Genomic DNA, 25,724 nt, shown 5'->3' on the forward strand with positions numbered 1-25,724 from the left:
CGGACCCCAACAGCCTCGCATTTGTTCCCCGTGTGTGGCTAAACAGGCGCTTAGATCGCTAAAAACATCCAACAATCCGCGCGTGACTGGCCGCGGTCCGCCGGCTACAAACATTTCCCATTTCAATATGGCTTACATACATAATATGGACTACATATGGTACAGTGCATACCGTATCCGCATATAATCTATATTAAAATCTTGACTAGCTACACCATCTGATATGTTGCCGCCCGGTCCCGACACGAAAGGACACGACAGGCAATCTATCTAGGCAGTTTGTTTGTCTGTTAGAGTTTCACGCGGAGCATCGTACACTGAATAAATAAAGTCAAGGAATGAATACAAATGTGTGATTCATTCGACCCATGCGCTACCGTGTTCCTCTTCTACACTCTGCTCTAGCTAGTGCATGCATGCATGGAGGCTACGTGCGGCAGAGCGGGCAGCTCGGCCGCCGCCGCAGCCATTCGTCGAGGCACGGCCGGTGGAACGCATGCCGGCACCCGGGCAGCCAACGAAGATCGTCGCCGTCTGCGTACTCCGTCAGGCACACCGCGCACGTCGTGTCGCGCGTGTCTCCCGGCGCCTGGCCATCTTCGCCCAACGCGGCGGCAGCAGCCATCAGGCTCTGGCCTTCGCCCAGTCGCCTCGCAGCCGAAGAATACACTGCGGTCGGGTACGCGGCCAGGACGGCCTCGTCGATCCCGCACTGTCGCCCCAGCCCGAGGCCGAGCTCGAGGTCGACGACGCTCCGCTGTGACGGCGACGGCGACGGCGACGCGCGGTGCGCCTGGCGCCGGCTGGAGCAGAGGACGACGGTGGAGAGGGAGACGCCGAGAAGCGCGGCCACGAAGGCGCCGATCAGCACCACGGCGGAGCCGGGCATGGTGGTCGCTGGCAGCAATATCGTAGTAGTACAACGGAACCTGTCCGGCCGTGTGCTTGGTTTGTCCGTGCGTGCGTCGAGCTGCCGGTCACGTCACGGTCGATATCAAATCCGATCACTGCATCCTCCTCTCCCACCAATTTTCGCTACGTATACTTCTAACTAACTAATTATGGCTTGATTTTCACGGGGTGGGCTCTTCCATCCCATCTTCTCACGTTGCTTATTACGTTAATCACATAATTATCATTACGTAGGTGTAGCATTACTCGTCAAGAAGGGGTTGCCATGGTTTGTGCTGGCTGATGAAGACCGTTCACTCAAATCTTCATTTTTCCCCCAAAGAAACAGTCGACTGTTTTTTTCTTCATTTCGTGCACAGTCACTTCCCTGCCTACACTGACTGTTTTGCAGATTCGCGCACACATATTGTTGCTGCGAGCCCGCCTCCCCCCTTTCCCATTGTGTTTTGTTACTTGTTGCACACAAATTTTTCTCATTAACAACCACAAGGCGTTGGGGAGAGAGAGGAACTCATCATCGCTGGAGAGGCCACCCCATCAAGGTGATGCCACGGCGATCTGTGTAGAGATGATGAAGACCTAGGGACCGCGTCCATGTTCCTTGGTTGTTTCTGTTTGCATGCCCTCCCACCCGCACGTACCATCCATGGGAACTCAATGCGACGGTGGAAGATGAATCTAGTTTGAGATTGTGCTTTGTCATTTCCTCCAGCTCGGTAACCGTAGAACATTTGCATATCCTGGTGTGTCCCTGCTGCGGGGTTATGGTCCGAACATTGCTTGTTTTTGGAAGACCTCGCCTAGTGACGTTGGACCTTTGTGGTCCATAAGCCATGGTTGGATACAATGGTGGAGCCAGGATCCGACCATACCCCAGGCCAGCCTTGCACCTACAGTGGGCTATAATATGCAACAGTACCACTGTACGCTACAGTGAAAGAAGCACATCTCGGCCATGCCCCAGGCGGCGGCCCTAGGCAGCCTGACGCAGTCACTGGTTAGTAGGTGGGCATCCAATTCGTGGCCTCTTTGTGGGCTACAACGTCGAGACATTTTGTTGTCTTATAACCTTTATGGTTCGAACCTCCGTCAATGAGGAGCAGGATAATCACAACTTCTAAACCTCGAAATTACATCGTCGAGCCACCTCCTATTTGCATCTCTTTAAATTGAATCCCCATTTTCTTGCAAGTTCTAACTTTCACAGTCGTACTCTTGATAGTTTGCATGCATAGTTGTTTCTATGGACTCCCCGTCAAAAAAAAAAAATTAGTTGTTTCTATGGACTCTACTCCCTAGTAGTTCACAGAAGACAAATCAAGTACATTTAGGCATCCTACTTTTTGTTCCTTATGGGATGCAAATTTTTTGCATTATGACTCAAATTTTGTATATTAAGACAACCTGACAAGAGTTTGATGTTTTGGAACTCAGGCTCCATGGAGACCTTCGAAAAAAAGGTAAAAATCAAAAGTTTTAGTTTTCAAAGAAGTTCAGGAAAAAAATCCACATGTCCATATGTATTTTACATTCGTATAAATTATCATGTTGGAATGACATAAGATGTGAGCTACACACACACAAAAACTAATTCACAGATTTTTAATAGTGAATGGAGAGTACTAAAACTCCACAATTTTTTTGTAGCTCACATATTAAACCATTCATAATAAAAAATTACACATGTGAAATGTGTTTTTTTCTAAAATTTAATAAAACTTGAAACAATGATTTTTGAAAGTTTTCATTAAAGAAGCTACATGGAGTCCCGAGCTACAAAACGAAATTCCGTACATGACAATATGTATCCATAGTTTCTAAACATATACATGGGTGTTTATATAATTTTTTTGAAGGTGGTTGGGTTTTTTATATTATTACGGGAAAGTATGTCACAATATCATTTGTTCCTCATGAATTGGCTCCCCAAATAAGATTTTTGCTAGCTGGCATGCTTTTAAATACAACTTTTTTTTACTAAGGTAGTGTATTGTCAGACAATAACAGAAAACAAAGTCGCACCACTATATATATATATATATATATATATATATATATATATATATATATATATATATATATATATATATATTTGCGGGGGAAAAGGGTTGTATATTAATTAACCTGGATTGCGGCAATCCAGTTCACACAAGTTTAAAACCCTCTCAGTGCCTGACCATAACCATACGGCTGTCTTTATCTCACATCTACGAAGTGATCTTTTATGTTAACAATCTAGTCTCCACTCTCTGAAGTTTGATATCCGCTCGTTGGAAAGAATTTAAGAATTAGTTTGCATTCATTTTAAGGCCGGGTGCAAATGGTACCCTTTGGTTTAACTAAATGAATTGTATTTTTAGAGTTTAAATAACTTTTAAAATTCTATTCATTTGCTTGAACCAAGGAGAGGTTCAAGAGTACCCCCGGGGGTACCCCCTCCCTAATTCATGTCACATCAAAGTGCGGCGAAATATCTCACGTTTCAAAACTCGGCCCTTGAGGATCTCGATTTCTTAAAAAAGAAGTTGCCCAATTAATTTGCGGGGAACTAGGCGAAAACCGTATCTTCACCGTTCATGGTATAAACAGGTGTATAGTCGATCACCCGAGGATTAATAACAATCAACTAATAAGGCACACTTCACCGTCTTAATCTCCTACTTAAGCATCCTATTCTTCCATCATTACTTTTTTTAACACATTCTTCCATCATTACTAGTAATTGTTCACTATTCTATTAAGATACACACTTTTCTTTTCTAGCTGTCACATTTGCATTAGCGAACATGCCACGACACCCTAGCTCTTTTCTGTGTCAAATCAAAGCAAAAAGGATCAATTCATAAAAATTGGAGAGAAAGGTCCCAGGAATATGGATACTACTGTATTTCTCAACAGGGAATCGTGCACGCAGCAAGCAATGAACAATTGGTGGCCGGAAAAGGTAAAAGTATAACGCGAGGCATGGCCATCGTCATTACCATTGCCTTCGTGGTCGACGGCGGAGATTCAATCTGACCGTGAGGTGGCCGTTGGCGCAAATCTCAACACATGCATATGAGGTGGTCAGTGTAGAAGGGAAAGATGTGGGCTGTGCAATCGCAATGTATTGATCGGTGCACCAGACATGTATATATAAGTACAGAGGGGGGCCACAACCTCAACTATACAGAGGAGATAGGAGGTGAGCCCTATACACAAATATACACGTACACAATATACTCAACACACCCCCGCAGTCGAAGCGGCGCCAGTGACGCAAAACTGGAACGAAACTCCTCGAAGGTGGAAGTTGGCAGTCCCTTCGTCATCACATCGGCGAACTGTTGTGCAGTCGGAACGTGGAGAACCCGAATACGTCCAAGGGCCACCTTCTCGCGCACAAAGTGAATGTCCAGCTCAATGTGTTTAGTCCGGCGATGATGAACGGGGTTGGCGGAGAGGTACACCGCAGAGACGTTGTCGCAGTAGACAACTGTAGCCTGGGAGACGTCGTGATGCAGCTCCTGAAGTAACTGTCGTAGCCAGGTGCACTCAGCAACAGCGTTAGCCACAGCTCGGTACTCAGCCTCCGCGCTAGAGCGCGGAACCGTGGGTTGTCGCTTGGACGACCACGAGATGAGTGAAGGACCGAGGTAAACGCAGTAGCCAGAGGTGGACCGACGAGTGTCTGGGCAGCCAGCCCAGTCCGCGTCGGAGTAAGCCATCATCTCCAGAGAAGTGGACGCCGTGAGAGTGAGCCCAAGAGTCATCGTGCCGCGAATGTAACGGAGGATCCGCTTCACGAGGGTCCAATGGGAGTCACGAGGGGCGTGCATGTGGAGACACACCTGCTGAACAGCATACTGAAGATCCGGTCTGGTGAGAGTCAGATACTGAAGAGCACCGACGATGGACCGGTAGAAAGGAGCATCCGACGCTGGCGAGCCCTCAAGAGCAGAAATCTTGGCCTTCGTATCAACAGGAGTAGCAACAGGGTGACAGTTGAGCATGCCAGCATGCTCAAGGAGCTCGTGCGCATACTTCTGCTGATGAAGAAAGAAACCGTCCGGGCGCCGAACGACCTCAATGCCAAGGAAATAATGTAGAGCACCCAAGTCCTTGATGGCAAACTCGTCACGCAGCCGAAGAGTAATCTGCTGAAGTAGAGCTGTGGAGGAGGCCGTCAGGATGATGTCGTCGACGTAGAGGAGCAAATATGCAGTCGTGTCACCGTGGCGATAGACAAACAGTGAGGCATCCGAGCGAGTGACGCTGAAACCCAGTGTCTGAAGAAACCCGGCGATCCACTGGTACCAGGCGCGGGGTGCTTGCTTGAGCCCGTAGAGAGACCGGGACAGCAAACACACATGGCCAAGTAGAGATGCGTCGACGAAACCGGTGGGCTGCTCACAGTAAACCTGCTCCTCAAGATGGCCATGGAGGAAGACATTGGAGACATCCATCTGTGAACTGGCCAGCCTCGGGACACCGCAAGCTGGAGGACGGTGCGGATCATGCCCGGTTTAACAACCGGGGCAAACGTCTCAGTGAAGTCAACTCCAGCGCGCTGTCGGAAACCACGAACCACCCAGCAAGCCTTGTAGCGCTCAAGTGTACCGTCCGAGCGGGTCTTGTGGCGAAAGACCCACTTTCCCGTGATGACATTGGCGCGAGGAGGCCGGGGAACCAGTGTCCAGGTACGATTCCGCTGAAGAGCGTCGAACTCTTCCTGCATCACCGCAAGCCAGTGAGGATCACGGAAGGCTGCGCGAGCGGACGCGGGAAGAGGAGACGGCTCCGCAGTGGAGGCGGCGAGGAGGTACTCATCGCCCGCGTACCGCAGGCTCGGACGGTGAATGCCTGTCTAGCCTGTGTGACAGGGCAGACGGCAACACCGGAGCGGCCGGCGAGGCAGGCGGCGAAGCAGCCGGCAAGACGGCCGGCGACGGGGCCAACGACAGGACTGGCGAGGCGGCCGGCGTTAGGGCCGGCGAGGCGGCCGGCGACGGGGCCGGCGACTGGACCGGCGAGGCGGCTGGTGCTGGGCCCGGTGAGGCGGCCGGCGAGGCGGCCGGCGAGGCGGCGACCGAGCCAGCGGCGCCCGAGCCCGCGGCGCCCGAGTCGTGGTCGGCCGAGCCAGCGGCGCCCGAGTCGTGGTCGGCCGAGGAGGCCGAGAGGGCGGGCGCTGGCGTGGGGGCGCGAGATGCAGCTCGTCCCACGGCGCGAGCCCCGCCAAAGCCCGGAGGCGGTCCGAGAGCCGGGCGGGCCCGTCCACCTGACGGAGTCGCCGAAGGGCCGCCGGTGGCCGGCGGCGACGAGGCGATAAGGGATACCTACTGCTGAAACGAAAACACCATCTCATCAAAGTAAACGTGTCGGGAGGTGAAAACACGATGGGAGACAGGATCATAGCAGCGGTAGCCTTTAGTGTTAGATGGGTAGCCGAGAAAGATGCAGGCGACGGAGCGGGGTGCAAGCTTATGAGGCACAGTAGCGGCGATGCTAGGGTAGCAGAGACAGCCGAAGATGCGAAGCTCATCATAAGAGGATGGTGCACCGAAGAGGAGGTGATGAGGTGCAAAGTTCCCGCGAGTATGGCATGGACGGATGTTAATGAGGAGTGAAGCTGTGGCGAGGGCGTCAGGCCAAAAGCGCGGAGGCACATTGGCATGAAAGAGGAGAGTCCGAACCCAGTCATTAAGAGTGCGAAGGATACGCTCAGCGCGACCGTTCTGCTGCGAGGTGTACGGGCAAGTGAGAGAAACGTCGTGCCATGTGTGGCGAGGAGAGTACGAACAGCTAGGTTGTCGAACTCCTTCCCGTTATCTGTCTGCAACGCGAGGATGGGACGACCAAACTGCGTGAGAACATAGGAGTAGAAGGCGGCGAGAGTGGATATAGCATCCGACTTGCGGCGCAACGGGAAGGTCCACACATAATGCGAAAAATCATCAAGTATGACAAGATAATAAAGGTAACCCGTATTACTGGCAACAGGAGAGGTCCAAACATCACTATGAATTAACTCAAATGGGTACGATGCAACATGAGAAGAAGCCCTAAACGGGAGACGAGCATGTTTGCCGGCGCGACATGCATGACACGACGTGAAAGAAAAACTCCGAAGTATATGACGAAGGGTGCACTACTAGAAAAAGCCCTATTAGTGGCGCACCTGTTTTCGTTAGTAATGGCGCACTATAGGTGCGCCACTATTAACACGCCACTAGTAACAGATAGTAATGGCGCACCTCTGGTGCGCCACTACTAATCCTTAGGTGCTCCACTGGTATTCCCTCTAGTTGCGCCACTAATAGCCTTATAGGTGCGCCACTAGTAATAAAGGAAGGTGCGCCACTAATAAGGGCTGAAATGCGCCACTAGTAATGTATTTGAAAAACAAAAAAAACCAAATTTACAGAAAACAACCTATAAGGAAAAATAATTTAAAAACAAAAAATGAAATAGAATCATAATTTTTATTAAAGTAAGAATATTACAATGTCTTTACAAGTATCAAATAAAAAAAATTACAAGGAAATAAAAGAAAATTCTAAAACTAATCTTCGAGTAATCTTTTCTTCTTTTTCTTTACTTTATCCCTGCAAAGAAGGATAGAAATATGTGAGAATGAACATTGCAGACAAGTGAAATTGAGCAATTATTTGCATCCGGCATTGAAGATCTAAGATACCTTGAATCATAGACATGGGTCATTTCATGAAGCCAAGAGTCTATGCCATTCAGGATGCATAGTTCCCTGTTAGAGGAACTTAATTATTCAGTAAACACAGTCCTAAGCTTTTTACATGAGACAAAACATAAGGTACATGCTTGACCTAAGCTACGGCCACGCTAATCCTGCTAACAACACACATGCAACTAGCTAATCAAGATTACTACTAACATAATTCACCGAAAAGAGTAACAGGTGATGCATCAAAAGGAATCTGGCCAGATCCGGTCACATTAGACGAGCCTAGGTGTGTGGATCCAAAACAAAGTGTGCAGATCTTTGATAAATGAAAGTTAAGGTTAATAATCTAAACTTTAATATTCTGAACTTTGTTACAGTTTAGCCCAAGGAGACATGCTCTATTCCTAAGAAATTAACTATTTAGTGACATAAACGTTGTGATTGATGTGACTATGAAGGAGTTTAAGTTCTGTACCTCATGCATTGCGCCACCGTCCAGTGCGGCTCGCTGTGCCGTAGGGTCCTCATCTCGACAGTGTGTGCGTTTTGAAAAGAGAATGTGATCTATTCTAGAACCATAACTGAATTCTTCAGCTCCAATGGTTTGATTAAAGCAAGTATAAGCTCCCTCCTTGCACAAAACAAATGAAGGAAGCATACGGTACATCGTTAGCATGTGATTATCATGAAGTACACTATAGTTGTAATAATCCTATATAACTAAAAAGTCAATCCCCACTGAACATTTTTCCTACCCTCACAGCCTACCACATCAGCAAATTACTAACTTCTTTTAGTTGTTCAAAGATGGAAACCAGCACTGATACGTGCAAAGTTCTGAGGACATTGTTTAACCAATAGTAAAATATGTACTTACATTGTTGGTTCTGAGGACATGGAGTAATAAGTTATAACAAAGTTGCAAAATTATGAGAAGAATAAGAGTAGCAAGTAAAAAACAGGAGCCACGATACCTTTCAGGGTATTTTGATCTGAAAGCATCCAATAAGGGACCTCCATGTTCTCTCAACATGTATCTCAGCCACTCACGAAACCTTGAATCAGAAGTAAAATTCAATAAAACACCTACACATGTTCTACTGCAACTAGGACATCCTAAGCACTACATAGATTCCTATATACCTAAGCAACTACTGAATCGATCTAAACATCTAAAAATTCAGAGCTTGAACCCTAGGCTAGTGACAGTTCAGTACATAATGCACCGGGACTGTTGCATCTATAGAGCTGATTTCCATCGACGCACAGCAAAACGTGACAAGAAACTGCATTTCTTCTCCCCTAAAAAAATCCTGCAGCTACAAATCAATGCAGCAGATCGACGAATTCGTCTCACCTGCGTCATGCTACCACTGCATCCCGCGGGGGGAGAAGAGGATTGGGGGCTGCCTCTTGGGGTACGACTCATACCTTGACCAGAAGCTACGGTGGTCGACATCACGGCGTCGGCGACGCCGCTGGACGCCTCCACCAGCACAGACACGGCATCCAGATGCGAGGTCCCGACTGGCCTAGGGTTTCGTGGCGGCGCGCTTGAGGCTCGATTGGAGGTGTGTCCGCGAGGGAATCTGTAGGGGGCGGCGTCGGAGCTTCCCTGGACGGTGGCGAGGTTCGGGAGGGCTGGTAGGTGGCGGGGCGGAGGTGGGGCGAGGCTGGGTCTCGCGCAGCTTAGGGACAAAGGGGGATTCGGGAGAGGACTGGGAGGCGGATGGGGTAGGAGAGGTCTAGGGCCGACAGCGGAAGGAGGGCTGCGGTGGCCGGCCGGCGGCGCAGGTGAGGGGACGTGGTGGCCGTGCGGCTGTTGGTGGAGGTGAGGAATCGTGAGAGGGAGCTCGAGCTATGCGGTGGATAGGTGAGAGGGTAAAAGAAAAGAAAAAGGCGGGCCGGTCGATGTAGCACATAGCAATGGCGCACCAGGGGGTGGTGCGCCATTGCTAGCCAAAAATGCCCACCTCCCCTAGCTTACCAATGGCGCACCTTTGCCGGGTGCGCCATTGCTACCTAAAATAGCAATGGCGCACGTAGCAATGGCGCACCTGGCAAAGGTGCGTCATTGGTAAGCCTGGGGAAGGGGGTGGACCCGGGGAAAAAATAGCAATGGCGCATTGGACGAAAGGTGCGCCACTACTAAAAAAATAACAATGGGACCCGCCTGGCTGTTGCTGCTGGCCGTACACTACTAGGAAAAGGGCTATAGCTGATATGGAAATTAATGGCGCACCATGTATGTGGTGCGCCACTGCTATATAGCAGTGGCGCACCAGATACAGGTGCATCATTATTGACATATTACTAATGGCGCACCTGGTGTGTGGTGTGCCATTAGTAGTTTTGAAAAAATAAAAAAAATTGTTAGCAGTGGCGCACCATGGGATAGTGCGCCATTACTAGTTGACATAGTAATGGCGCACCACACCCTCCTTGCGCCATTAGTAGTTTTGAAAAAAAATAAAAAAAATGTTAGCAGTGGCGCACCAGTGGATAGTGCGCCATTACTAGTTTTAACTAGTAAAACTAGTAATGGCGCACTATCCACTGGTGCGCCACTGCTAACAATTTTTTTTATTTTTTTTCAAAACTACTAGTGGCGCACCACACACCAGGTGCGCCATTAGTAACCCTGGTGCTAAATGCAAACCCCCCCCTTGGACCGCCTTTTCAGTTTTAAAAAATAAAAGAAAATGATGGAAATGTCAAAAAAATAAAAGAAAATAAGTTTCCCATTGTGGCGACCCCTTTTGGCTATAAAAGGAGGCCCGAGGCATACTTGAGAAGGATTCGGACTTTTTGGACCCTACACGCTTTGTAGCTAGTCCAAGAACACCAGATAAACACAAACAAGCAGGAGCAGGGTATTACGCATCACTTGCGTCCCGAACCTGGATAAATCCCCCGTGTTGATCTTCTAAACCCGCTCTTTCCATAGCCCCGCGCCCGCCAACCGTAGAAGGGATTCCCCGTGATCCCATAGGTGTCGTTTCCACCGGCATCTTTGGCGCGCCAGGTAGGGGCGCAAGCTGTGAAAATCCGGTTTGGGAGTTAGCGCATCGACTTCATCATCACCATGGCCCCCAAGAAAAAGGGGATCACAGCGATCGGGGCGTCCGGAGCCGGCCCGTCCGCGCCAGCGCGAGCAGGCGACCGGGTGGCCACGGATGGTGCCGGAGATGTGCCCGTGAGCATCCACGACACTCTGGCAATCGAAGCCAAGCGAGCGGCGTCGTTCGAGTTCGAGATGACGAGCCACATGCCGCTGGGTCCGGGGGCGGGGCCATGCTGCCCATGGGCGGCGCGGCAACCTCTACGGTGCCCCAGCTGGCACCCGCGCTGTGGCCTTCCCAGGCTGCGCGCGATGAGCGACGCCGGAGCTCCCGGGCACCGCCACGCGAAGAGCCTTGTGCACCACTCTAAGGACGCACCAGGCCGGCGGGCGCGCCCGGACGCCGGCGGAAGCGGCGTGCGACCGCGAGACCGTGACATAGCTCCTTCTAACTTGGTTTGAAGTCGGAGCGCGTCACGGTCAACGCAGCTTTCGCCACCGCCCACACCAGCAGAAGCGCTGGCGCGCGTGCAACTGCTCCTCGACTCCCCCTGTTGCGGAGAAGCTCGACGAGTGGAGGGCCACCATCCGAAGCCTCATCAGCTTCGCCAACAAAGACGAGCCGCTCCCAGCGGGACCCTCATGTCGGCGTTCTGTCGAGCCAGTGCATGCCGGCGGTGGGAGGACCGGAGATGCTGCGACCACGGTGCACTCTCCTCCCCCACGGCCGCGACAGGAGCCACCGGCTCGTCGGGCCGACGCCTGTGACAATGTTTCCACAGCGTCGTCCGACCCGTGAACCCGCTACGACCAACGTCGAGTTCTTCGTGAGCGAGCTTAGGAAGACGCTCGAAATACCACCGAGCAACGGCGGGAGGCACGCCATCAGTCGGATCGGTGTGCGGGGCCTACTATGGACCACCCAGCGCCGGGGGGCTCTGGCGACTTGCCTTACGAGGTGGGTTGTCCGGCCTTTACCCGAGAGCTGTGGCAGTTCTAGTGGCCCTCCCACCGCACGTTCAAGCCTGATGTTGGGGAAAATTACAACGGCAAGACTCACCCGTCGGAGTTCCTCAGCATCTACACCATCGCGATGCAAGCCGCCGGGGCTCGCGACGACAAGGTGCTCGCCAACTACTTTCCGTTGGCGCTTAAGCCCAACGTCATGTCGTGGTTGATGCACCAACTAGTGGATTCCATCTCTTCCTGGTCGGATCTGTGCCACGAGTTTGTTGGCGCCTTTACTGGAGGCCACCAAGCTCCTGGCCAAGCAAGTGACTTGCATGTCATTCCCCAGAAGGATGGTGAGTCCCTGCATAAGTACATACAAAGATTCAGCCATGTGTAGTACACCATCCCAGATGTTCATCCCGCCGCTATCATCAGTGCGTTCCATCAGAACATACGCAACCGCAAGATGCATGAAGAGCTGGCGATGAACAAGGTTAAGGATGAAGCCGAACTTTATGTTCAGGCTGATAGATGTGCTTAGGCTGAGGAAGGAAGGAAGTACCTCGGCGAAGACGCCGACGCAGAAACCGACTCCACAGACGAAGACGCCTCCGCCCCGACGAAGAAGGGCCGACGCCGCAACAGGAAGTGTAAGGGCAAGACTGTGCTTGCCGTTGAGGGATCCGGCGACCCCGGCGCTGCCAAAATGGCCAAGGCTGACGACCCCGGCAAGGAGGTTGCTGGGTGTTCCGCCTGCCGGGCCTTGGCGGCTGCCGACAAGCCAGGAGGCTCTGACAAACAGTCTGCAAGATCCACCGCACCAAGGGCCATGACCTCCAGAACTGCCGACAGGTTGAGCTGCTTGCAGAAAAGCAAAAAGCTAAATATGAAAGGAGGGACAAGAAGAAGGGTCAGGATGGTGCTGAGGGGTCCGTCAAGAAGCGTGGCGGCCAAGGAGGTCGTCGCGGCAAAGATAATCAACAAGAGAGGCACGCTTGGGGCCACAAGAAGAAGGAGGAAGATGATGATCACGACGAGGACGACGAGACCGGCGAGCCCGAATTCCAGAAAGCTACAGAGGCCATGTGCGTCGATGGTGGCGCCTCGCTGCACACCTGTCACCGCCAACCGAAGCAGTGGGCGTGTGAGGGCACTGCGGCAGAGCCATCGTTCGATGCCCAGAGGCCAATGAAGTGGTCCTGCACGCCCATCATTTTTGACACCGAGGATCACCCTGATCGCACAACTGCGGTCGGGTGTTTGCTGTTGTTGGTTTCACCAATGATACGCAACCTCAAGGTGACGAAAGTGGTGGTTTACGGTGGGGCCGGTCTGAATTTGATCTCGCCCGCTGTGATCAAGAAGCTGCAGATTCCTAATGGAGATCTCGTGGAGACGAGCACGTTTCAAGGGGTCAACCCGGGAAGGAGTCAACCGAAAGGTAAAATCACGCTGTCGGTTACGTTTGGGGGCGAGCTGAACTATAGGACGGAGAAGATCGTTTTTGATGTTGCCGAGATCCCCTTGCCGTACAACGGGATCCTTGGCCGCCCAACACTGGCCAAGTTCATGGCGGCGTCACACTATGCCTACAACACATTGAAGATGCCAGGGCCGCTGAGCATCATCACCGTTCCCTCTGACAAGAAGGACGCGCTCGCCGAGAGGCAGTTGCAGCAACTGCCGCCAAGGCACTTGCTCCTACCGCTGAAGCCCCGGGAAGGAAGAAGGCCGGCAAGACCTCCTCTGCCCGCAAGACCCCTTCCAGCGAGACCTCTTCCGGCAAGACCTCTTGCACCCACTCTGGCAAGCGCGCCTCTTCAGAGTGCTGCGCTCCCGTTGAGGACGTGCCAGAGTGCTCCACCGGCAAGAGCAAGAAGTCCAAGGCTGCACCACCAGAAACCAAGAAGGTGTCCGTCAAGGAGGACGGCATGGGCGGGGCTTTCACTATAAGCTCCACCCTCGATAGCAAATAGGAAAGCGTGCTCATCGCCTTCCTGCGGGCGAATGTCGATGTGTTTGCATGGCAAGCATCCGACATCCCCGGCATTCCCAGGGAGGTGATTGAGCACCATCTTGTTGTCTGTCCCCATGCGCAGCCCGTCAAGCAGAAGGTCAGGAAGCAAGCTTTGGAGCGACAAGAGTTCATTATCGAGGAGATCAGGAAGTTAGAGGCGGCATGCCTGGTTAGAGGAGTGCTCCACCCTACGTGGTTGGCCAATCCAGTAGTGGTGCGAAAGGCAAATGGGAAATGGAGGCTGTGTATCGACTACACAGATATCAATAAAGCCTATCCAAAGGATCCTTTCCCTCTGCCACACATCGACCAGATTGTGGACTCCACTGCTGGGTGTGACCTGCTGTCATTCCTCGACGCCTATTCAGGATACCACCAGATCTTCATGGTGAAGGAAGACGAAGAAAAGACCGCGTTCATCACCCCATGTGGTACGTACTGTTTTTATGAATGCCTTTCGGTTTGAAGAACGCTGGTTCGACGTTTGCCCGAGCGGTCCAAATTGGTTTTGAGCCCTAGCTACATAGAAATATGGAAGCTTATATGGACGACATAGTGGTCAAAACCAAGGACAGGGCCACACTCGTGCAAGATCTAGAAGAAACATTTGCATGCACAAGATCAACCTCAAGCTCAACCCAGAGAAGTGCGTGTTCGGTGTCCCCCCGGCAAACTTCTTGGGTTCTTTGTGTCTCAACGCGGAATCGAAGCAAATCCCGACAAGATCAAGGCAATTGAGCAAATTGAGGCGCCAAAATGGGTCAAAGATGTCCGTAGGATCGTCGGCTGCGTTACCGCCCTGAGTAGGTTCATCTCCAAATCCGCTGAGCGCGCCCTCCCCTTTTTCAATGTTTTGAAAAAGGCAGGTCCAATAAAGTGGACCCCGGAGGCAGAGGCAGCAAGGCAAGATTTGAAGAGGTACCTCTCCTCCACGCCAATACTAGTCGCGCCTAAACCACAAGAGCCGTTACGCTATAGTTAGCAGCGACGAATCAAGTGGTTAGTGCTGCGCTGGTGGCGCAGAGGGAACTTGAGGAAGAAGCAGCAGTAACAGCGGAGCCGTCGAATGGTGGGCCGGAGTCCTCCCCAGCAAGGCCAGGCCCCGGCAAGGCGGAGTCTGCGCAGATGGGCGAAGTGGAACAGAAGAAGATGGTGGTGCAGCACCCGGTTTATTTTGTCAGTTCCCTCCTACAGGGGGCTAGATCAAGATATTCTGGTATGCAGAGGCTACTTTTCGGCCTCGTTATGGCCTCAAGAAAGCCGCGTCACTATTTCCAAGCGCATGAGATCACCGTCGTCACCCGCCTCCCTTTGCAACGGATTTTGCACAACCCAGATGCGACAGGGAGGATTGTGGAGTGGGCATTGGAGCTGTCAAGCTTTGGCCTCAGGTTTGAAAGTACTTCAACGATCAAGAGCCGAGCCTTGGCAGAATTCATAGCGGAATGGACCGCAACGCCCGACGAAGAGATTCCAGAGGCCACCCTTCCCGGCAAGGAGACCTGCCGCGATTGGATTATGTACTTTGATGGTGCTTTTTCGCTACAAGGTGCTGGTGCCGGCGTGCTACTTGTCGCACCCACTGGAGAGCACCTCAAGTACGTAATCCAGATGCACTTTCCTCGGGAAAAATCAACGAACAACACGGCAGAGTACGAGGGATTGCTTGCCGGTCTTAGGATCGCGGCAGACCTCAGAATCAGGAAGCTCATCATCAGAGGTGATTCGCAGCTCGTCGTTAAGCAAGTTAACAAGGATTACCAGAGCCCATTGATGGAGGCCTACATGGATGAAGTGAGGAAGTTGGAAGAGCGTTTGGACGGATTGCAAGCAGAGCATGTTCCCCGAGCAGAGAACGGCATTGCTGACGTCCTGTCAAAACGCGCTACGCTCAAGTTGCCTGTGGAACCAGGTACCTTTGTGCTTCGATTAATTCACACATCCGTTGAACCATCGTCAAGACAGAGCAAACGAAGGAAGGTGGGCCCCGGCAAGTACTTTCCCGCTAAGCTCCCAGGAGCCGCCGGGAAGGACGTTGCCGGGTGCCCCAAGCTTGCCGGAGAGCAGCAACCCCCGGCAGGGCCTCAAGCCCTGGCTGTAGAGGCAGCTGCCCTTACGGCCGAAGATGTGCCTTTAGTCCTTGCCATCGAGCCCCAGGCTCTGGCATGGGCGCAGCCCACCATCAATTTCCTTCAAACAGGAGAGCTCCTCGAAGAGCAGGAAGAAGCAGAGAAAATAGCCCGTCGGTCCAGCATGTACCAGTTTGTGGATGATGCCCTATACAGAAGGAGACCGAACGGTGTGAAGTTGAAATGCATTCCTTGGGAAGACGGACTGAGGCTGTTGGCAGAGATACATGGGGGCATGTGTGCCTCCCACATAGGGTCGAGATCCCTTGCCGGCAAAGCATTCCGGCAAGGTTTCTTCTGGCCCACCGCTCTCCAGGATACGACTGCGCTAGTAACCAAGTGTGAAGCATGCCAGTTCCATTCAAAGAAGCTTCATCAACCGGCTCAAGCTCTTCAGACCATCCCTCTTTCCTGGTCATTTTCGGTCTGGGGGCTCGATATACTAGGCCCTTTTCCCCATGCTGTCGGGGGCTTTGAGTACTTGCACGTCGCAATCGACAAGTTCACACAGTGGCCGGAAGTGGAGCCGCTGAGAAAGGTGACGACACAGTCAGCCGTCAAGTTCTTCAAGGGGCTAGTCTACCGTTTTGGTGTGCCCAATAGTGTCATCACCGACAACGACACATAGTTCACAAGCCGCACCTTCATGCAGTACATTCAAGACTTTGGCAGCAAGGTCTGTTTTGCTTCTGTTGCTCATCCCAGAAGTAACGGCCAGGCTGAGAGGGCGAATGCAGAAGTGCTGCGGGGCCTCAAGACCAGATCTTTTGACAAGCTGCATAAGTGCGGAAGACGCTGGATTGATGAGTTGCCAACGGTTCTTTGGTCAATTTGAACGACGCCAAATCGAGCCACTGGCCAGACACCCTTTGCCTGGTATACGGGGCAGAAGCAGTTCTCCCCACGGAACTCATATACAGGTCACCTCGGGTGCTCACTTATGATGAGCTTGAGCAAGAGCAGTTGTGCCAAGAGGACGCGACGCTCCTTGAGGAAGATCGTCTTCGGGCTGCTATGCGAGCCGCTCGCTACCAGCAAGCCTTGCACCGCTATCATAGCCGCAAGGTTCGCGCCCGAAGCCTTGAGGAAGGTGACCTTGTTCTTCGGCGGATTCAATCCGCCAAGAATTCAAACAAGTTGACGCCGAAGTGGGAAGACCCTTATTGGGTAATACGAGTCACCAGGCCCGGCGTAGTCTGCCTAGAGACCGAAGATGGCATTCTGGTGAGCAATTCCTGGAATATCGAACATATTCGCAAGTTTTACCCCTAAGGCACGGTTGCCGGGAGCCCCGACGACCCCCATTTTGTACTAGCCTTGCCGGCAAGGCATCTAACCCTATGTACAGAGCCAGGCGCAGACCCTGTGCGCAGTCAGGGAAAGGAATCCCTTAGTGTGTATAATTTCCTATCGATTTCCATGTTTATGTGTATACGTATACGCATGCTTGTCCAGGGTACTGTACTGCTTTTTGATTCCAATAAATGTTAGTGGACCACCAAGGTTCCATGCTCTCGTCCTCTCTTCTTCCAGCCACGGCAAGGACGCGCGATCCCGCCAAGGACCCGGTGACGGTGTCCTTGACTAGGGGGTACTCACCACATCGTCTCCTGACCAGGTGGATCGGGCCGAGGACCCCCGTGGCGGTTCACTCATGGGCTACTTCGGGCAGCCCATGCCGCATACAAGGAATATTCCACAAGACTTGGTGATCAAGACAAGGACTCCTCTCCACCAACGTATTCGGCTAGGACTCTTGTTATCCTAGGCCTCTGGTGCATTATATAAGCCAAGGCCAGGCTAGTCGATAGATCATTATGACATTACTCATCATACCTATAGGGTTTAGACCACAACATATGATCTCGAGGTAGATCAACTCTTGTAATCGCTATATTCATCAAGATCAATCAAGCAGGAAGTAGGGTATTACCTCCATTAAGAGGGCCCGAACCTGGGTAAACATCGTGTCCCCTGTCTCCTGTTACCATTGATCCTTAGACGCACAGTTCGGGACCCCCTACCCGAGAGCTGCCGGTTTTAACACCGACAATGGTGCTTTCATTGAGAGTTCCGCTGTGTGATCGGAAAAGATCAATGGCTCACCTATAGATCAACTACGACGTCATCGCCTTCATCGCCGGCTCGACTGTCACCTTGGCTTGATCGAGGACGTACTGTGCCCTGCCTCCAATCGTCATGTTCAGATGAGGGCCTTCATCAACATCAACTTCGATCTCTATCATGATCATGGAGGAATCATCCATGGAGCTCGGGGGCTCAACGTCAACATTGCCCTCGGGCGACCGTGTTGTTTTTCCGAACAGCGAACTTGTATCCACTACCACCACCTCCTCGAGCATCGCTTTGACGATTACTTCAGTGGAATTGTGCGGAATTGAGTCTACGACAACACTGTTAAATTTCGTCGCGTTCCGATGGAGCAATCTCCGCCGATCTCCGATATACCGGAGTCCTATCGAATCTGGACGGGAATCTAGACGAGTTTGGAGCGTGGTGTCTAGCGTCTAGATCGGACGTCCTTTGGAAGATCCAACCGTTGATCTGCCGCGGAATTCCTATATCTACCACCTCTCAAAATTTCAGCTCGATCCGACAGTCCAAACTCCAGGAACCTTCCGATTAGTGCATCACTTTTCGGATCTGTTTTCTGCATGAATACGAATCCGACCTAAGTTCATCTTTCTTCATGAACGGGATATTGGACAACCTTTTTGGAAGAATCTCTTTGCAGGGTATTGTGTTTTGTTTCCGAACACATGCTCACAAATTTTGCTCCTTTTCGGAGGTACTCTTCACCATCACGCTGGTGTCAAACCAGTCTGGTAACATTCCTCCATGTCAACCGACCTGCGCTAGACAGATCGTTGCTTCATCGAGCCGAGCCTAACCTTATTGGATCATCAGCTCGGCAAGCCGAACAAGAGTTCGGCATCACGAAGGCTAAATCATCACCAACACCATCGCCCCACGGATTGCACAGGTCAGGCGCGCCGACATCGCCGCTCGGTCACTTCATCAATCCGGCATTGACCGCGTCACAAACTTATGACCAGCGTCGGCATGGCCGCACTGTTGCTTCTTCAAGCCGATGTCCATCACGCCGAACTGCTTCAATACCTCGGCTGACATGGCAGCTGCAACGTCTCCTTACGCCCAGCTCCGTCATCTCGGCTAGACCGAGGGCTTCGCCGTCTCTTCATCAACCTACTCCGGAGACTTCGGCGTCATCAGCCGACCAGCTTCGTCATGATTAGCTAGACTGGGGGCTTTGCCTCGGTGAGCCAACCTTTATAAACCAGGTCTATCAAAGGGTGGCCGCATTAACAACGGTCGCGTGGTGGTTCAATGAGTTTTCATATACCGTTCGGCGAACGCCGCATTCGGAACTCGGACCGGCTTGTGAATTCAGGCTTTTCCACGCCTTCACCGCGTCACGCCGACGCCCTGCATCGACATTGACTTCAGTGCCAGGTGATCGACTTCGATTGCATCACGCGGTCACTTCCGCAAGCCAACGTCGTCATCCCAATCGTCATAAATCGGCTCGCGTGATCACCTTGTTGGTCGAATTGCCATACCGACATGTTCAGTTGCCTCGGGGACTTCGGCATCGTTGAGAGAACTCTACCTCATCGTGTGTTCGGCACACGGGCCATATTTCTTTCATTACTCACTTTGCATAAATTATTAATTATGCAACAATTTTTTTAATTTATTATTATTCCTATTATCTCCGGCTTGCACTATTTTCTGTGCACAGGTAAATGATCCGGGTCGGGCAGCGCTGTCACCTCGGCGTACCGACGTACCACATCACCTCGGCTGGACCGGGGGCTTCATCATCACTTCATTAACCCATGCCGGGGACTTCGGCGTCACACTGTCGGCCTACATTGGCCATGCTATGTCGCCACTTCAGAGTGCCGAGCTCTTCGCTTCGCCACCTCGGGACCGGCTTGGGGGCTGGGACATTGTCCCGCCGCAAGCTCGGGCCACGCATCAACACCGAGCACATTAACCAGCTAAGTCGCTTTCATGCTCAAAAACTTTCAGTTTTAAATTTTGTTCGGTTCGACCAAGCATTATACTTTTTGAGCAAAAAGTTGTATGAGAAAAACTTCCTTGTCAAAACTTTGTTTGTGGCACACAAATTCAAATACCATGTTTACTTGGGGGCTTCCTTTATGAAGCTTTCCTCTTGCATACTATTATACTTGTATGGCTTCGTTCCTTGTTCGTGTATTACGCCACAATATGCACCATGTTGACTTAAGTGTTCCGCAAGCTGGGTTGCCTTGCTCTTGTGTTTACCCCTATGTTCCCGATTGTTCGGCTAGGGAGTAAAGGGAGCACCTCTGCGATTGTCACGATTGGGTCATCCAAGCTCGGACCTCAGACTGGGTGAAGCCGAAAGCTAGCGCTCTTATTGTTTTCAATAATGGTCGGCACACAACGGAACTCATGAGTACAAAAAATCTATTGCACAAGTCTCATAGTAACAATGAGCAACCGAAGAAAGGTATCGGTGGGGGTACTATTTTCTTTGAAGATGCTTCTTACACTTCGTCAGTAATATAGCATAAGTTCCCTGAGCGCGCTTTGTCTGTTACAGCCTTATGGCCTGATTGCCTGGTTATCGGAAACACCGTCGATATTCTCGACAGGTAGAGTACATAACACTTTTTGGCCCTTGACCGAAGAGTGAGAGGCCGACGGTTGGTTAAGACGCGTTTAAAGTTCGAGTGAACACAGATATGTTATAAGTACTTCAGTACATACAATCATTATACATAAAATTATTTTACCCAAGTCACTTGGGGGCTCTTAAATTAGTATGAGCTGTTTTATAATAAGTGTTCTTCTAAGTCATTGCAAATTCTTTTTCTATCACTCCTTTTTTCAATGCGAGTGTGTGGTCAATAGCCGGGGAGCCTAATTTCTCTCTCAAAGCCGCTAGAGTTTAGTTTGCTAAACTGGCCTAACGAGAAGTACTCCGCCTTTGGGATAGGAGGTTGAAGCCATAGGCTGGCCCGCTTTAGGTCTTGAGATAGGATGTGTCATGTTAAAGCACGACAGAAGCACTTTTTTTTTCTAAGGCCAATTTTCGGATTGGCACCAAACACTTGATCTAGTTCGGACGTCAAGTTTTTACTGAAGATTTTGGTCTTCCAAGCCTATGGCACTTTTAAACTATTTGTGTGTTTCCAGCATAAGTCTCGCAGTGCAAGGCCGGACACCTTTAGAGATTCGACAAAAACATTCTCGGATATTGCTACATATGCATCGGTTTTGAATTGTGACTTCGGTCAATAGTTGGGTTTCCCGGCTCCTGTGCTTGCCTCCTATGTTCCACTTTATTCGGCTAGGTGTGCAAAGGGAGAGCCACTACGATTGTGCTTCCAGCTAGCATGGTTAAAGCACCTCAGTGGAGAAAGCCGAAAACTGACTGTCAGAATAAGCGCAAACTGGTCAGCGATCCGATGACTGTGTTAAACTATAAGATCGATAGAGGTCACCCCGTGTTAAATGACGGGCCATTCATAACATTGGCCGAAGTGTTTACGGCTTGACCTCGGCTGTCACCGAACACTAGCCAGGGGCTCATAGCTAGCTTCCCCAGTTTAAAGCTCCTATGACTAAGTGAAAGTTATAAAGCCCGCATATCTGATTGCCTCATTTCCGCTAACACAACCGCCTTCGGGCACCGAGACGTCGGCTAAGGGTTGTTTTGTTATTATGGAAACACCCTGTGTAGCATCTACAAGGGCGTGGAAGCCGACGATTGTCCACTTTCAACTGATAAACGGTCACAATGGAGTCAAAATAAACATATCATCGGTGTTTGTATTTAATATACGAGGGATGCCTTCCGTAATCATTGTTATAAAGCCATAAATATGCATCAATTTGACTTAAGATTTTGGCCAAGCTGGGTTGCCTGGCTCCTGTGCTTACCCCTACGTTCCCGATTGTTCGGCTAGGCGGTAAAGGGAGCACCTCTGTGATTGTTACTACCGGTCATCCGGGTTAGTACCTCAGACTGGGTGAAGCCGAAAGCAAGCCATCTTAAAGGATATAATTGGTCATCAACAACGGAAGTGAAAATTTAGGTTCGCTAAAGACCACATAGTTTGGGAACTTTCCCCAAACTAAATCCTCAATATTTTGCTCCCACATTGATCAGAGCTGAGGTTTCATGATCATGATCAGCATGACAACCCAAAGAAAGGAACTGATAGCGGGACTATTTTCCTTGGAAGATGTTTCCTACATTAAAAAGTAATATAACATATCTCTCCGCGTACCTTTGTGTATAAAACCGTATGACCGGATTGCCTTGTTTGTCGTAAATCTTTGCTCTTATAAAGGCTTTATAAAGAAGGACAAACACTCCCCGACAGCTGGCCGAGGAGGTTGAAGCCGATGGTCGGTCAACAAAGTTTTGTACAATGCGGATCCGAGCATTAATGATGTAAAATACTTGGATGCATAGGATCATAAAATGCGAGTAAAGTCGATTTATTGCAGCCCATCTTTTAAAGACCAAGGGGCACGATCTCGCTGAGACAACTGAGCAACTTACATAAAGCTCTCCTAAATCCCAAGTGGCATCGATTTCCTATCTATTAAGCCCCTTGGGGCCAACCTTGGCGAGCCCAGCTTTCGCTGGCTCTAGCTCCTTTAAGAGATCTTTATTCTCTTTTTGAGAAGTTTGTGTTAAACCCAACAAATTTTTTCTGTCAAAATAGATATCGATCTTTAATTTGGCCACCCGTGCCCACATTAAGGCTCGGGGGCTACTAGGCTTTGCGCTCATTATTTATTAATATTAAAGGGGCACATCGATCCCCTGATCTGGTGTTGCCACCCGACCAGTATCTCGGGGGCTACTGCATTGGCAATCCAGTGCAGAAAATTTAAGTGCAATATAGTTTTCGAGGAGATTATGATCCTCAGGTTGGTCGGCCGCACCCAACCTGAGTCTCAAGGACTTTGCACACCGCTTTTTGTGTCCCGAAGTATTCTGCCGAGCTAGGAGTTGATCCTCAGGCCAATTTTGCGAATCAACCTGAGTCTCAGGGGCTACTGGGATCAGCGGTCTTATGTCATCCTTCAGGTGCATCTCGGGTTTTAGACTGATACACACCTTGACGGCTACTGGCTATATATCTGGGCAGAGAATAAATTGCACCAATCAAAAATATTGACAAAAAATCGGCCCGCAGTCGGGGTGGTGCACCACCTCGGAAGCAGTTCGCATAAAGCTCGGGCTCCAGTGGCTGGCTCCATAGAGGGCATTTCCGGCTTTAAGCTTGGCTAAACTCCCTCAACTTTTTTGAACCAAGGTGATCAATAACACCTCGGGTATAATCCGGCGTTGGAGCTTGGACATAGTCCGGCGTTGGAGGTCGGATATAGTCCGGCGCTGGAGCTCGGATGCAGTTCGGCGTTGGAGCTCGGCTGTAACAATACTCTTCGGATATAGTCCGGCGATGGAGCTCGGATACATTCCTGCGTTGGAGCTCGGAAGTGGTCCGGCGTTGGTGCTCGGCTGCAAAAGATACCTCGAATACAGTCCGACGTTGGAGCTCGGATGCAAGAGGGCACTGCCGCCCGGGAACAACTTCAAACCCGAGGTGTGGCATAAAAATAACAAGGCATTGATAAAGGCCGGAAACTTAAAGGGGTTCCTCGGATACCCGACGTGTAAACTCTTTCGATTTACTTTGGCGATCCTCAAGATCGAAGATGAGAAGATTTGTTGAACCAGTTTTCAAGACCGACGACCGAAGATAAAGAACAGTTTGGAAGGATCGAGGAGCGTCCCCAACTTGAAGACTGGTTTAGGGAGCTACTGACGGTGTCCTGGACTAGGGGGTACTCACTACATCGTCTCCTGACCAGGTGGATCGGGCCGTGGACCCCCGTGGCGGTTCACTCATGGGCCACTTTGGGCAGCCCATGCCGCATACAAGGAGTATTCCACAAGACTTGGTGATCAAGACAAGGACTCCTCTCCACCAACGTATTTGGCTAGGACTCTTGTTATCCTAGGCCTCTGGTGAATTATATAAGCCAAGGCCAGGCTAGTCGATAGATCATTATGACATTACTCATCATACCTATAGGGTTTAGACCACAACATACGATCTCGATGTAGATCAACTCTTGTAATCTCTATATTCATCAAGATCAATCAAGCAGGAAGTAGGGTATTACCTCCATTAAGAGGGCCCGAACCTGGGTAAACATCGTGTCCCCTGTCTCATGTTACCATTGATCCTTAGACGCACAGTTCGGGACCCCCTACCCGAGATCTGTCGGTTTTGACACCGACACCCGGCTCCGGCAAGAGGTGGAGAAGACCGCCCGGCATGGCGTTACCCGGCAAACCAAATAGATAAAGTTTACCTCTTGCCCATTCATGTCTGTAACCTATGACTTGTGCATTAGAAAACCTCGCCACTCTTCTTAAAAAACTCGGGTGCTCCCATTTCCAGCCTGAGCGCTGCTTCGGTCGGAGTGGTCGTAGTAGCCCTTACTAAAAGGAGGCGGGCGGGGGGCTGGACCCTTTGTCTGAAACCCGGTAGATATGATTCTCCGGCAGGCGCAAAGGGTGCCGGTAGGGCAGCTTGCCGGGAGGACTCGTTTATTTACATTAAGAAGGCGTTTCGCCTCTGCACAAACATACGCGTGGATGAGTTCCCAGCAAGGCTAGACTTTTTCATTAACATGCTGATGCAAGAATAGAGGTTACAGGACACAAGCATGGGCTCGGGAGATTACATTTTCTAGAAATTAAGATTTGGCAAGTGCCTACAATTTAAAAGAAAGATAGGTGCCCCGTGATCTCTGTTCTTGCCCTTTTCCTCCTAGGTGGGGCAGGTGAAGGCAAAAAGGAAGCGGCGGGGAACGCGCCGATGGAGAGCTTGACAAGGAAGACCCTCGCAGGGTGCATGGCCGAGGGAGGAGGGCGACGCGGTCTGTTGGAGTCAGAGTTGGCGTCCTCCCGCTTGACGCCCTCGTCGTCGTTGTCGCTGTCCTCCTCGTCACTCTCGCTCGAGGAGGAGGTTTCGTCGTCAGTGGAGCTCTCCACGCAACACCTTAGGCGAGTCCCCGAGTGCCCAAAGACCTTGACGGAAAGCAGACCGCTCTCCGTAAATACAAAGTGGAGGACAAGCCCCTCCGACAGGCTATGGGAACGGGCGAAGGTTTTCCACCCGCGGCGGAGATACATGACGTGGGGGGCGGGGAAGTCGACGTCGACCCGCATGCTTCCATTCCCACAGCCCCTCATATGCAGCCTCAAAGCCTGTGGCGGGTCGAGCTCCATCTCCTGAGCAAACAAAGTGGGGAGACGAAGGCGACCGCACACTGGCTTGTGCAGCCTGATGAAGAATTCATGGGGCTGGTCTCCGATGTGGCCCTCCATCGGGGGAGGAGCCGCTGGCGGAGGCGCGGCCGGTGCGCCGCCCCGTCCTCCTCTCCCCCGAACGCCACGGCAGCCTCGGCCTCGCCCCCTCCCCCTTCCTCTCGCGGCCGGCTCCGCCACCAGGAGCTCTCCGGGAGGAGGGGCATGCTGTCGAGCAAAGACCCTCGTCGCTGCCATCGAAGCGCCGGTGTGCCCTCTTGCCATAGAGAAGGGAACGAAGGAGTCAAGATGGAAGGAGATGGATATTGAAGGATTGAAGGGTGCCATCCCCCTCCCCTTCTTATAAAGGGGTGAGGCCGGGGCTCGGCTGCCCCACTTAACCAATCCGGCCGCCAGGGGCGCTGGGAATCGGGGCCGACCCGCTGCTCCAATCAGCAACGACCCGGTTTCCCGCCTCGCTATTAAGGCTCGTGTCCACCGCGTCCACCACCTACCATCCTTGGGGCATGGAGGACACGTGGCGAGCAGGCCAGAATCGAGAAGACGAGTGAAGCGACTGTTTTCCACCCTGTGATCGT

General features: G+C 51.4%; 1 protein-coding gene across 1 annotated transcript; it reads right to left on the bottom strand.

Annotated features, from left to right (window-relative positions):
* Positions 1 to 427: 427 nt before the first annotated feature.
* LOC109766063 (probable E3 ubiquitin-protein ligase ATL45) lies at positions 428 to 889 on the bottom strand. Its single transcript, XM_020324832.1, has one exon. The coding sequence runs from the start codon at positions 887 to 889 to the stop codon at positions 428 to 430; it is 462 nt and encodes a 153-aa protein (XP_020180421.1).
* Positions 890 to 25,724: the final 24,835 nt, after the last annotated feature.

Source organism: Aegilops tauschii, chromosome 5, assembly GCF_002575655.3.
Source record: "Aegilops tauschii subsp. strangulata cultivar AL8/78 chromosome 5, Aet v6.0, whole genome shotgun sequence".
In the NCBI taxonomy this organism is placed as follows: Eukaryota; Viridiplantae; Streptophyta; class Magnoliopsida; order Poales; family Poaceae; genus Aegilops; species Aegilops tauschii.